Source organism: Megalobrama amblycephala, linkage group LG16 (genome assembly GCF_018812025.1).
Source record: "Megalobrama amblycephala isolate DHTTF-2021 linkage group LG16, ASM1881202v1, whole genome shotgun sequence".
NCBI classification, from domain to species: Eukaryota; Metazoa; Chordata; class Actinopteri; order Cypriniformes; family Xenocyprididae; genus Megalobrama; species Megalobrama amblycephala.
Window position 1 is genome coordinate 5,141,728 of NC_063059.1, and position 14,734 is coordinate 5,156,461.

General features: G+C 37.1%; 1 protein-coding gene and 1 long non-coding RNA gene across 2 annotated transcripts in view; both read left to right on the forward strand.

The window, feature by feature from the left end:
• Positions 1-14,636, forward strand: part of LOC125249539 (interferon-induced GTP-binding protein Mx-like) — a 31,585-nt gene extending 16,949 nt beyond the window's left edge. The window contains exons 7-13 of the mRNA XM_048161848.1: positions 1,990-2,068; positions 2,255-2,377; positions 2,471-2,603; positions 2,694-2,852; positions 3,755-3,831; positions 3,945-4,205; positions 14,129-14,636. Of these exons, the coding sequence (XP_048017805.1) occupies positions 1,990-2,068; positions 2,255-2,377; positions 2,471-2,603; positions 2,694-2,852; positions 3,755-3,831; positions 3,945-4,205; positions 14,129-14,353 (1,057 nt within the window). The 3' untranslated portion in view covers positions 14,354-14,636. The remainder of the gene's footprint in view (positions 1-1,989; positions 2,069-2,254; positions 2,378-2,470; positions 2,604-2,693; positions 2,853-3,754; positions 3,832-3,944; positions 4,206-14,128) is intronic.
• On the forward strand, positions 4,987-6,566 carry LOC125249432. Its single transcript, XR_007180559.1, has 2 exons — positions 4,987-5,159; positions 6,460-6,566. It is a non-coding gene; the product is annotated as an uncharacterized LOC125249432 (long non-coding RNA).
• Positions 14,637-14,734: the final 98 nt, after the last annotated feature.

Here is a 14,734-nt window from a genome sequence, read left to right on the forward strand (position 1 = left end):
TGATTCTTGCTCAGTTCGAGGAAATGGCGGTTTGGCATTGAGACGTCGTCCTCGCCCACATAAGGTGCTTGGGGTTAAGAGTGATCTCCATGATGAGTGTGCTTTCTCCATTACAGAGGACCACCTATCTAGGAGTAGTTTGGGACTCGACTATAATGCACATATATCTGTCTCCTCTTCATATCAAGGTGATTCTCTCAGCTGTAGGCAAGGCCAGGCTAAACCACGCTGTCAATGTGAAACAGTTTCAGAGACTGATGGGGCTCATGGGAGCTGCATTCAACATAATTCCTTTTGGCCTTCTGTACATGATGCCATTGCAGTGGTGGCTAAAGTCCAAGTAGATTTTCTCCAGGGGCAACCCATTTTGCATCATCAGGGTTACGTGAAGATGCCTTCGTGCCCTAGTGATGTGGAAGAAGCCTTGGTTCTTGTCCCAGTGGTCTATGCTGGGGGTGCCTTGTCATCGCAAAACGCTTATGACAGATGCTTCCCTGGGGAGAGTTTCTGGATGGCCACTCGATTCAGGGTCTATGAAGAGGTCATCAGCTTTTATGGCACATAAACTGCCAGAGAAAAATAAATGTAGTGAAGAATATGTTTTTTCAACTAATAAAAGCACCACAATTTAATTATTCTCAAAAATTAGATTAAAAAAAATGTAACAAAAGTATCTGTAATTACTTAAACCAATGATAAAATCATGGAAAGAGATAAAATCTTGTAATATATAGCTTTACTTTGAGTGGTTTGACTTGAGACTATAGCGCTACTGCGAGAGAGCTGTCATCTACACCAGCGTTTCCCAACCAGAGTGCCGTCTGGCGAGAGCAGGGGTGCCGTCTAAAAACTCCTTCAAACAATAAAATAAAAAATAAAAATAAAATAAAAATGTGAATCATAAGAAAAGTTGGTCTGAATTTAGGCTCTTTTTCATGGCTTGTTTCGCTTACGGTCAAATACACACGAAAATATTGTCACAATGTCCGTCTTGCCTCATATTCACACAAACACGCAGTGCAATCAAATACTTTAGCGTTATGTCCAAACTTTTTACGCTTCCTTCATGATGCAGTTGCAGCCGAGAAGTTAGTAGCTAAATGTGGCTCCAATGCACAACGAAAGATTTAAGATGTGCATGTGACATTTTGCCCATTGTTCTGCATTTCAGTGTGCTTGTATGGGGTGGTAACTTGTCTGGAATTTGAAATGGATTTAGCCTGATCAGCAGCAGATTCGATCAGACATGTTATCGAAACAGCTCTGTCCGGTGTAGGATTAGTTTCTAGTAAAAGTCTCTCACAATATTCGTGGGCTAAGCACATTTTCTATTAAATGACCTTGAATCAATTTGTCAGTACCGGAGCTCACATGAAACAACAAGCTCTTTGCAACAAAGCAAATCATTCTGTAAATCTGTTTTGTGAGGCACCAGACAGCGTTTATGGAAGCCGTGGACAAAGTAGGCTTTTAATGCATCCTCTGCATCCTTATACGTTGTAACTTTGTTAGGCACTGAGTAGAAAATTTGTTGTTCCTGTATGCCAAGTTAGTAAAGCTATACAGCTTTCTGTCTTTTATCTGGCCAGGAATCCCCTGTAGCTTCGATAACACGGGAGAGGCACGTTAGCAGAAGCCATCTTCGTGACCAACAATAATGGCTAATCCTCATCGCTAATTTGTGTTATCTGTCAGGAGTTATTAAGCAAAGCAACACACGAGACAGGAGTAACGAACTTCATCCATCTTGTTTACTCATCATTTCCCTTGTCACACACATTATGTCATTACACAACAGGTCAGACTTCCTTTTCAAAATAGTAGTCACAATACAATTCACTCATGAACACAACACATAATCTCATGCTAGCTTTGCTTTTATGTGTAGCGTGAGGGCAACATAAACCATATGGGCAATTACTAAGCCAAATCAAACATAGCCTGACTATGCCATATATATAATTTTATTTATTGATTTATTTTTGACAGCTCTCTCCTAACTGACGGTAAAGCATCTACGCAATGCCTGGCTGACAACCTGACTAAAGAACTGGCTGACCATATTAAGGCAAGCAAAAAAAAAAAAAAAAAAAAAAAAAAAAGATTATACTTTTCTTGGTTTAACTCCATAAGGACAAAGATTTTTTTTATTTTTAGTGTGTCATAAGTTCTCACAGTTAATTAGTTCAATTGAAGGGTTAAATAATACTTTAAATTGGCCAACTAATTTACAATTATTTTTTTATGGCCACAGATATCACTACCCTACTTGACTGAACAGATTCAGACTAAACTACTCAGTGTGCAAAGGGAGCTTAAAAAATATGAAAAGGGTCCACCTCTTGAAGAAGAGCTGATGGGACCTTTTCTCAGTGAGGTAAAAGCTTTAAGAATGAAGCACATATATATCCATATGTATCCAATAAATAATTCTGCCATTTTTCTCTAATTGATTCTTCTTCCTATATAGATAATAATGGACTTCAGCAATCAAATAAATGAACTGAGTAGAACAGGACATTCAAAAGAGAAAAACATTCATGCACTTCTACGTCCTGAGTTCAAGAAATGGGACATGTACCTAAGAGGCACTGAAATATCATGTGAGTCAAGATGTTAAAACCATGTGACTTTTGCAGGACTGTACCAAAATCCCTTAACCGGACCTTCTCTTTTTGTTATCACAAATGTAGTCACAGCAAGAGTGAATGAAATGATAGGTAAGTATAATGAGATGCATCGTGGCAGAGAATTGCTTGCATTCAGTGATTACTGTGAATTTGAATGTGTCATCAAAGACCATGTGGCAGCCCTTCAAGAGCCAGCGATGAAAACACTGAAGCATGTACGAGGTTAGTGTGTATATTTTAAATATACATTATAGTCAGCCATTATTAGCAATAAATGTTTTTTTTCATTGCACTTCAAAGTAGGTAGAAGGTTCAGAACTTTGATAAACAATCATCAAAAACATAATCAATCTTAAATCATAAAACAATCTTAACATTATTAACAATCTTAAAGGGATAGTTCACCCAAAATTTTAATTCTGTCATTAATTACTCACCCTCATGTTGTTCCAAACCCGTAAGACCTTCATTCATCTTCGTAACACAAATTAAGATATTTTTGATGAAAACGGAGAGCTTTCAATAGACTGCAACGTTATTACCACTTTCAAGGTCTATAAAGGTAGTAAAGACACTGTTAAAATAGTCCATGTGGCTAAAGGGGTTTAACCTTAATATTACTAAGTGATGAGAATAATTTTGTGTGCAAATAACTACAAAAATAACTACTTTATTGAACAATTTCTTTTATTCCGTGTCTGTCTCCTACGCTGTTGACATAGTAAACACAGTGCAGCGCTTCCGTGGTCTACGTCAGAACGTTGGCTCATTATTGGCCAGCTCCTGCATCAGCAGCACACACAATAATGCACTGTGTTTACTATGTCAATAGTGTAGGAGACAGACATGGAAGAGAAGAAATTGTTGAATGAAGTCATTATTTTTGTTTGGTTTTCGCACACAAAAAGTATCGTAAGTATTAGGCCATAAAGCTCACAGATTTTATCAAATATACCTTAAATTGTGTTCCGAAGATGAACAAAGGTCTTACGGGTTTGGAACAACATGAGGGTGAATATGACAAAATTTTCATTTTGGGGTGAACTAACCCTTTAAGATTAAGTTTTATCATTTTTGTTTTAAATAATTTTCCTTCTTGTCATAAACTAATATTTTATTTTCAGAGATTATTCAGAAAGTGTTCAGAGAGATATGTTATTTATCTTTTGACCAGTACCCTCAACTGAGATGCATTGTATCTGTAAGTACAAATTATTATTATTATTATTATTATTATTATTTAGTAGTAGTAGTAGTAGTAGTAATAGTAGTAGTTGTTGTTTTTTTATATGCTGTGTACATTGCTCTCCTCAGAAAATGATTAATGACATTCAGTCAAAACAAGAGGCCAAAGTGGAGAAAAGAATCAAGCAGTTCATTGATATGGAACAACTGGTCTTCACTCAGGACAAGGTATTACAACAGAAACTCGATGTCTCTGACATCCCTCAGAAGACTGGGATGGACTCTAGTGATGGGAGCTTCTATGATGATGATGACGCTTTTAATTCTAAAGGCTGTGGATTATTGGATACAAGAAATCTAGTACCAGACAAACTTGTTCTCTATTATGAGGTGGGTTGCAACTCATACTATGAAATGTATCTATTTATTGAAAGTGATAGTAAATGTATAGTTATTCATTTGCACACCGTAAAAATGTGGTAAACGGTTAATGTTGTGTATACACTGTTATATTTAAAAGGGCTTTAAAGGTGAATTATGTACTTTCCATGCCAATAGTGTCACTGAACAAAACTGCAAAGAGTCAACCCATCTGGCATTGGTCGGCCACATGATAGTCCCGTCCCAAAATTATTGTTTCAGTGTTACTGTATATTGGGCTGGTTGGGCTGCTCAAACAATCAGAGTTATGTTTTCATACTTTCAGAGAGTCAGTGTTTTCACATTTCAGGGGAATCAACTAAGAATGACTTACTTAGTAGTAAATTATAGTAAGTTTCTAAACAAAAGTTCTTTCTTTCCATTATGTTCCATGAAGAATTTAACACAGTTCACAGTTCGTATGTACAGGAAGAAGGAGGCGGGAACCGGCGAACATTCAACAAAACTTTAATATAAAATAAACAAATACAAAACGAAAGTAATGCCGGCAGACCCTCGCGGACGTCTGCCGGCCACACAAACATAATAAAACATAAAATAATATCCAGGCCTGGTCCTCTCTCGTCCTTCACTGTCGTCGCTCCTCCTTTTATGCTCCCGGAGCTCCTCCGTGAGAGACTCAAGGCCGGTGCACCTCCCAGGTGAAGCTCGTTAACTCCCGCGTCACCGGCCTCGCGCCCTGGTCGCCACAAATGTATTGTGTACATACATGGGCAACATTTAACTCTCGAGTTAGGTTGTACCAGAGCCATATAGAGAGAGAGTTGCGACAACTCCATAGACTCCAATGGAACGGTTTTTTACAGCAATGGCGGCTCGTGGAGCCTCTCAATAGTTCCCGGAAGTAGCAGCCGCGCCGTAGAGTTACAGCAGAACAGACCGTTTGTGATGCACTTTTAAAAGGTAAGCCGTTTAAATTATAAGATTTTATATCATCAGGACATCTGAATCAAATTAACTTGTGTATTAAAGCATGCTAGCTGATATTGCTCACTAAATAAATAGTTCCAGGGGATGTTATCAGATAGTAGATTAGATAATAGATTAAAACAATTTATTCATCGTTGTGTAATTAGAGAAAAGGGATTCTAAACGGGGTTAAATATAACTTTGGGGCTTGTGGTGGGTGAAAGTGGTAAAATGAGAATATCCTTATTCCTTATTAAATGTACAACCCAGGTGAAAAAATACTATAGTAAATAGTATTGTGTTTTTGAACCATACTATAGTAAATTGTAGTATACTATATTATAGTATTTACAACACGTTGTTAATGAATGCTACAGCATACTGCAATATACTTGGGTAAAGTTGGTTTTATATTCGCACATTCGGACATCCGTATTCAATAGCCTTGTTAATCACACTACATTGGACATTCGGTGGACATTCACAAGTAAATATGCCATTAAAACAATACTTGCCTATTTTGATCGACTGTGAAAAATGTTGAAGTTGACAATCGTTGGTTGTCAATATCATGTCGCTGCTTAAAATTCGCAAACATTAATTTATTGCACATTTATTGGAAAGTCTGAATTTATCAGAAGTTCGAATGTGCGAATATAAAACCAACTTTACCCAAGTCTGCAATATAGTGAACTGATAAACTGTAATAAACACTGTAGTATACTTTAGTTTTTTACTACAGTATACTGTAGTGTATATTGTAGTATAATATACCCTAAAGTTGTAGAAAACTTAGTACATTATTGGGTAACGTAATTTGTTTATATTACTATAGTTGTTTTATTATCACAGCAACTATAGAATTACCACAACAAATTAATTCAAGTACTTTACTATAGTATGGTTCAAAAACACTATGGTATTTACTATAAATTACTATAATATTTTTTTCACCTGGGAATAAAGAAAAAAATCCTTATTTTAGAATTTATATTCAAGAATGTATTGTGATTCTGTTGACTGTCTATTATGTGTCAGCAAGGCTGATTTTTGGATTGATGGGGAGAGGGAAGTTTATAAGTGAGATTAAAAAAACAATGCTTAAAAGCAGCAAATATATATATATATATATATATATATATATATATATATATATATACACACACACACACACACACACACACACACTAGGCTAAATGGGAAATCATACTAAATACCAAAACTGTATATTATATACTACTACTGTATTTAATTTCTCCCATTTTGTTTCCTTTTATCTTGCTTTCAATACAAGCACAAAGGGGATTCAGATCCTGAAGACTCCATGCAATGATGCTGTCACCGCCAGTCTCTGCTCCTTGGATTTTGCAAGCTTTTCCTTGCTCCTTATTTTTAATAAACATAAAAGTTCCCAGTGTTGGTTTTTGTGAAAAAAAGGCAGATACACCTGGCTGTATATGATTAACACACAACTTGGCGCACAATCTTTAGTTCTATTTAGATTGCTCCTGTTGACTAGAACATAACTTTCTCCTTTCCGTGTCAGTGGGGAAACCATGCATTCATATTGCTTTCTCTGAGTGACTGGATCATCCTCATGCAGCACTGCAAACCATAGCGGAGACTACAAGAACATGTAGGAAAGGACAGACGAAATGCTTGACATGTAGTTTATTATAAATGTATAAATCCATTGTATTAAATCAGTGCAAAAGTCAATGTGTGTATTTTAGAATTGAATATATTGTGTATGAATGTATATAGTAATAAGTGAATGGGGTGCATAAGAATTGTAAACATTAAGATTAATTAAATTTCACTTCATTAAATTTTACATTTCACTTATTTGCAATGGGTTTTTTAAGACAATCACCTGTCACCTGCATGTCTCCTGTCCCTGTAAAACCATAGTGAACATGACATGATTGCCCTTAACTAACATACAAGTTTAAAAACATAAAAATACTTAAAAACAACTGCAACGCGATCTTTAAACAAGGTAATGTTAGCCAGAAATATGTTAACAAGGCAGGCAACGCTGGTTGAAAACACTAATCCTCATATATTAGCAGGTTTTTATCTTTTAAAAACAACATTGCTGTAACTACATACACATACTACCAGAGGTGTAAAGTACTTGAGTAATTTTACTTGATTACTGTACTTAAGTATTATTTTTGGGGATTTTTACTTTACTTGAGTACATTTAAAAATCAATACTTTTACTTTTACTTGATTACATTTTTTTGAGAAAAAAGAGTACTTTTTACTCCTTACAATTTTATTTACAGTCAAAAAGTACTTATTTTTTGGAGATCACTTCATTCTATTTTCTTTTGCTATTACCAAACCAATTGAATTGCGCTGATGACCAGTTTAATTTAATGGTTATTTATTCAATGAGATTCATTTTCACATTCCATGAAATTGGTCAGACATGTTCATTGGTCCTTTGGAAGTGACGTCATGTTGCATCAATTACCACAATGCCCAGCACCTTGACCTCAAAAAATATACACTAACAAGAAGTAACACTCAACAGAATGTTCCATTGCAACACCTGCACCAGCAGCAGCCTTGTATTTCTGCCATTTTGGGGTGAAGGCGACTTGGCAGTCCAGTAGTTTCTATGGCAATATCAGCTGCTTTGTTTAAAAATAAATAAATAAATAAATAAAACCTTTTTCACAAAAACTTTTTGCTCTCAGTCAGTTTAAAAGATCTAGTATTAGTATTAGACTTATAAACACTGAATTAATACCGACATATGAAATTGAAATTATGACATGCATCAGAAAAATTGGGAATGTTGGACAATAAATATATGAATATAACAGCTTGATTTTGCAGTGTTGTCTAATGTCCATTGAAGCAAAAGTGTCCAAAAGTGGGAATTATGCGATAATGGACACAGCAGAACCTAAGATCATTATGTTTGTAGCGTGATCCATTAAAACGTACAATATAGCTTATTTCAGTTCAGATCTAGATATTATTATTATTACTCCACTAGGTCTGAAATATATTGTTCGCTGCAAACATGATGATCTTAAATTAATTAATTATTAATTTACTATTAAAAAATGTGTAAAGTTTCATAAAATGAAAATGCTCAATAAAGTAGGCTAACTACGTTACCTCAGATGGATGAATGGTTGGATTCCACAACTGGTAAAATAAAACGTATATAAGACAATACAACATTTACTGTAGGAGCCATACAATTTACTGGTGACAATTTAAAAAACTGTTCTACTGTGCTTCTGATTTGGCAGTGAAATTCAGCGATTTTGGGTGCATAAGATGTGAAGGATTCAATGGTCCAGTTAATATTTTCACCCCATAATAGTAGCCGCGCTACCGGAGCGCCATCTAGTGACTGTTGCCTAAAAAGTATCAGAGTGTCGCCTCTTGGGTTCTAAGCTCTTTGTTGACCTGGAAATTACAGTGGGTACGGAAAGTATTCAGACCCCCTTAAATTTTTCACTCTTTGTTATATTGCAGCCATTTGCTAAAATCATTTAAGTTCATTTTTTTCCTCATTAATGTACACACAGCACCCCATATTGACAGAAAAACACAGAATTGTTGACATTTTTGCAGATTTATTAAAAAAGAAAAAACAAAATATCACATGGTCCTAAGTATTCAGACCCTTTGCTGTGACACTCATATATTTAACTCAGGTGCTGTCCATTTCTTCTGATCATGCTTGAGATGGTTCTACACCTTCATTTGAGTCCAGCTGTGTTTGATTATACTGATTGGACTTGATTAGGAAAGCCACACACCTGTCTATATAAGACCTTACAGCTCACAGTGCATGTCAGAGCAAATGAGAATCATGAGGTCAAAGGAACTGCCTGAAGAGCTCAGAGACAGAATTGTGGCAAGGCACAGATCTGGCCAAGGTTACAAAAACATTTCTGCTGCACTTAAGGTTCCTAAGAGCACAGCGGCCTCCATAATCCTTAAATAGAAGATGTTTGGGACGACCAGAACCCTTCCTAGAGCTGGCCGTCCGGCCAAACTGAGCTATCGGGGGAGAAGAGCCTTGGTGAGAGAGGTAAAGAAGAACCCAAAGATCACTGTGGCTGAGCTCCAGAGATGCAGTCGGGAGATGGGAGAAAGTTGTAGAAAGTCAACCATCACTGCAGCCCTCCACCAGTCGGGGCTTTATGGCAGAGTGGCCCGACGGAAGCCTCTCCTCAGTGCAAGACACATGAAAGCCCGCATGGAGTTTGCCAAGATGGTGAGAAATAAGATTCTCTGGTCTGATGAGACCAACTTTTTGGCCTTAATTCTAAGCGGTATGTGTGGAGAAAACCAGGCACTGCTCATCACCTGTCCAATACAGTCCCAACAGTGAAGCATGGTGGTGGCAGCATCATGCTGTGGGGGTGTTTTTCAGCTGCAGGGACAGGACGACTGGTTGCAATCGAGGGAAAGATGAATGCGGCCAAGTACAGGGATATCCTGGACGAAAACCTTCTCCAGAGTGCTCAGGACCTCAGACTGGGCCGAAGGTTTACCTTCCAACAAGACAATGACCCTAAGCACACAGCTAAAATAACGAAGGAGCGGCTTCACAACAACTCTGTGACTGTTCTTGAATGGCCCAGCCAGAGCCCTGACTTAAACCCAATTGAGCATCTCTGGAGAGACCTAAAAATGGCTGTCCACCAACGTTTACCATCCAACCTGACAGAACTGGAGAGGATCTGCAAGAAGGAATGGCAGAAGATCCCCAAATCCAGGTGTGAAAAACTTGTTGCATCTTTCCTAAAAAGACTCATGGCTGTATTAGATCAAAAGGGTGCTTCTACTAAATACTGAGCAAAGGGTCTGAATACTTAGGACCATGCGATATTTCAGTTTTTCTTTTTTAATAAATCTGCAAAAATGTCAACAATTCTGTGTTTTTCTGTCAATATGGGGTGCTGTGTGTACATTAATGAGGAAAAAAAATGAACTTAAATGATTTTAGCAAATGGCTGCAATATAACAAAGAGTGAAATATTTAAGGGGGTCTGAATACTTTCCGTACCCACTGTATAACAGTCAGTGGAAGAAAATGGAGGAAGTCAAAAATCAGCCACAGAATCAAGAGCACCCATGGCCAACAGTTCTTCTGATGATGAAGATTTTTTCGCTTCTTTGAAACAGACAACACATGAAGCCAGCAAAGAGTTGGATGGATATCTGGCCTGTGTTTCAGACACTGTTTCAGGCACTGCAGGATTGATTTTTAGCCCCAAAAGAGCTAGGCTTGACACTCACAATTTTGAAAATCAACTTCTGCTTAAAGGTGCCCTCGAATGAAAAAATTAATTTATCTTGGCATTGTTAAATAACAAGAGTTCAGGTAGTTCATTAGGTAGTAGTCTTATAGTTTGATAATTAAATACAATTAAACACAAACAGTTCTAAAGGAGGATAAAACTTTGTATGTGGTTCATTCACTTCATGTTTTTAGAGATTAAAAGCTTAAACAAGAATCTCTAGTTTTCATTCTTGCTGTTACTTTTACTTTTTTAATACTCAAGTACAATTTTAATGTAGTACTTTTTTACTTTTACTTGAGTATGATTCTGGACAGATACTTTTACTTTTAATTGAGTAAAATTTTCACTCAGTACTTGTACTTTCACTTGAGTAACATTTTTGAGTACTTTTTACACCTCTGCATACTACATTCACATGTCGGTGTATTATATAAATATTGTAAACCGATGCATTTATTGACTATAAATTACCAAAAATCACGGTTCTGTCTCTCAAACCCTATCATTTTGAATTGCCGCCGAAGCACTTCCTGGAACTATCTGAAGGCTACACGAATCACGTGACGATTAAGCGTTTTGAACTTCCGTTGTCGCAACTCTGTCTCTCTATGGCTCTGGGTTGTACTTGCATCAGTAAATTATTCACAGAAATTTTAAGCAAACAAGTTTAATTTTGCTTGTTTATTTACCTACTTGTTTATTTACTTATTTAAAGCTGCTGTCCGCAACTTTTTTTGTGTTCAAAAATTATATAATGAGAATGTACAGCATGAATCCATTTTCCAAACCGTGTTTTTGTCTTACCCTGAATCATTATGGTACACTTATAATAAGTGTTTATATTCAGACTATTTCAGACCGGACTGGTAGGACCCGCCGCAGAGTATCATAGTAACTGCATGAGTCACCATAGACATACACAGAGAAAAGTAGCTCAGGCTAGAATGTTCTTCCGCAAGATGCGTGCAGTTCTGTTTATTAACCGCTAGAGGGCCAAAAATCGTGGACTGCAGCTTTAATAATTTACTTAATTTTATTATCATGAGAAAAAACATGCACAAAATGTGAATCATTGTCCATCATTTTGTTGATAAAGAAAAATGCCACTTTTGCAATCATGAAGGCGAGCCAGTGGATCACACAAGCAATGTGCAAACTTTGTGTGACATTTTGTCAGTGAAAAAGTCTCAAACACAAGTCAATGATTCACTACAGAAACTGAAAGTAAAAACTGACGAGCTTTTGGCATCTGAGTCACATTTCATTCATTAACGTTAGGCAGTTTTCATTTATATGCTGTTTAATGTTTGGTGATCGTGTTGTTTTACATTTGTGCACGCAATCTTCTATCAATTGTTTCGACTTTTTCTAAACCTGTGATTTGATGCAGAGATTCTGTACTAGAAGATGCATAATAGCGCCCCCTACCGCATAACAGTGAAAATATGGATAGCTGGAAAATTCAGTCAGTGGCGGGGAAAGAGTAAAGAAGATTTGAAGTAAATTCCTATGTACACTACCAGTGGACTTGCCTAAACAAAAATTCTTAATTTTCAATAATTTTCTTTATAAATCAATATTTTAAAAGAATCTAAGTTTATGGGTTTTAAAAGTCATAATACTTCAAGTTGAATGGGTCGGGACAGTCAAAGGTGAAGGCTGTCCGGCCAACTCGTATGCAAGAAAGATAGCCTCGACTACCCACTTGCTCATTCTCTGATTAGCAGCTGTGTACCCCTTTCTGGGTGACCAGAAACACACAAACCTTCGTTAATCTTCAGAACACAAATTAAGATATTTTAGTTGAAATCCAATGGCTCAGTGAGGCCTTCATAGGGAGCAATGGACACTTCCTCTTTCAAGATCCATAAAGGTACTAAAAACATATTTAAATCAGTTCATGTGAGTACAGTGGTTCAATATTAATATTATAAAGCGATGAGAATATTTTTGGTGTGCCAAAAAAAACAAAATAACTTATTTAGTGATGGCCGATTTCAAAACACTGCTTCAGGAAGATTCAGAGCGTTATGAATCAGTGTATCGAATCATGATTCAGATCGCGTGTCAAACTGCCAACGGCTGAAATCACGTGACTTTGGCGCTCCGAACAGCAGATTCGATACACCGATTCATTTGTGCTCCAAAGCTTCCTGAAGCAGTGTTTTGAAATCGGCCATCACTAAATAAGTCATTATTTTGTTTTTTTTTGGCACTCCAAAAATGTTCTCGTGGCTTTATAATATTAATATTGAACCACTGTACTCACATGAACTGATTTAAATATGTTTTTAGTACATTAGTGGATCTTGAGAGAGGAAATGTCATTGCTCCCTATGGAGGCCTCACGGAGCCATCGGATTTCAACTAAAATATCTTAATTTGTGTTCCGAAGATGAAGGAAGGTCTTACAGGTGTGGAACGGCATGAGGGTGAGTAATTAATGACAGAATTTTCATTTTTGGGTGAACTAACCCTTTAATTAGTTAATATTTTAATCGGTAGACAACATTAATATATATGATATAATATAATGACAAACAACACCAACTAAGAAAGAGTCACACAGAATGCTTGCAGAACATTTGGCTTGTTTGACATGAGCAAAATCTGTGCGATCACCGGTGATCAAGTTAGAAATGTGTCCGAGTGTGGTCTGACTTGCTCTGATGTCATGCTGATGTGTATTAAAAACCTCTCGCGACAACGAGGCTGCCAAGTCGGATTCTGCAGTCAGGTGCAGTTGCTCTCCACTGACTGTGCTGATCTTTTGATCATGATGGGAAACGACTTGCTGACAACACAGCTTAATGCTCATTGGTTTAAACAAAAACACTTTGATCTCGTAGGTGTCTGAGAAGAGAAAACTGTCCGTCTTGCCTGCACTTTTTACACTCCTTTCCTCAGTGCAGCCACCTACTCTCGCCTACATTTCAGTCTACGAGTCTATTGTTTGGTCTGGGTGTGATTTATACCTTCCTGGTCATGACGTCACCTGCCTGTGACATTCCATCACACCATTTCACGTGCTTCAAGACACAATCACGCAGAGCGTTCCCATAGTGTCGTAAACTTACAACGCAGTGCAAGTTCCCTTGAAAGGGAATCTCTTGCTGTGTTCGAAAATCGCCCACTTTACCCTCATTCATTATTCCCTATATTAGTCCACAAATATAGTCCACTTGAAGGAGTGAATAAAAATGAGTGAATGAATTCGGACACTGAGTGCACAGGAATGGCTGTCACTTTTGCATAGTTTGTGCTTGCTTTTTAGTAATAGCCACATTGGTAGGTGGATGGATGGACGATTCAGCTGCAGGTGCCATCTTCTGGTCAGAAGCAGGAATTAATTTGGTGCATGGCGTGACTCTCACAGTGCACTATGGGTAACTTCTAGCTGTTGAGTGTACTTCAGTAGTACACTCGTTATTGCAGTGCATTGTGGGATTAAATGAGTGTACTCAGCACTCGTCCACTATGGTTTCGGACACCAATACAAATGGCTGTTCCCTCTTTAACATAACTATTTTGAGTCTGTATGTGGACCCAAACCACACATTGTCAATGCAGTGGTTCACCACAGGATCACTGTAGAGGGCAACCAACCCAAAAAGGTAGATTAAATGTCTTTATTATCTAAGTGAATGTTATAGTTATTCATGTTCTGTCTCCATATAGATCGTCTATCAGCGCCTCACAGACTATGTGCCTATGCTGATCATTCTCTTCATGTTGAAGGATGTTGCTAAGACACTGCAGCATCAAATGCTAGAATTGAGGAATGGGGCAGATGTGGTCAAACTGCTGAGTGAAGACTCAGAGCGAGGACACAGGAGAGCTGAACTAAAGCAGCGTCTGGAACGCCTCACACGAGCTCAGGAAATGATAAGCAACAGACTCTGAGACATCTTTATTAAACATAAAATTAGCACCAGGGCTGCAGAAATTGGACACTGGATATACTATAATTGAATAATTTACCTTTTGTTCAGTTCAATAATTCTATCAATCAGTTAAATCAGTAGCAAACAATTTAAGATACATGTTTCAAATCTTGGCTGAATGGAAGAGTTACAATGTAGTCACAAGTCAATATATTGCCTTACACTATCAAAACAAATTAAATCCATAATTCCTGTAAAATTTATCCAATGTGTTATAAAGACAATAAACTTTTTTAACACCATTTTCACTATCACTTAGTTTATTTATTGTGTTTACTAACAATATCTAACAATATATACAAGAATGTATATACATACAGAAAAAAACAAGGTAGGGGAG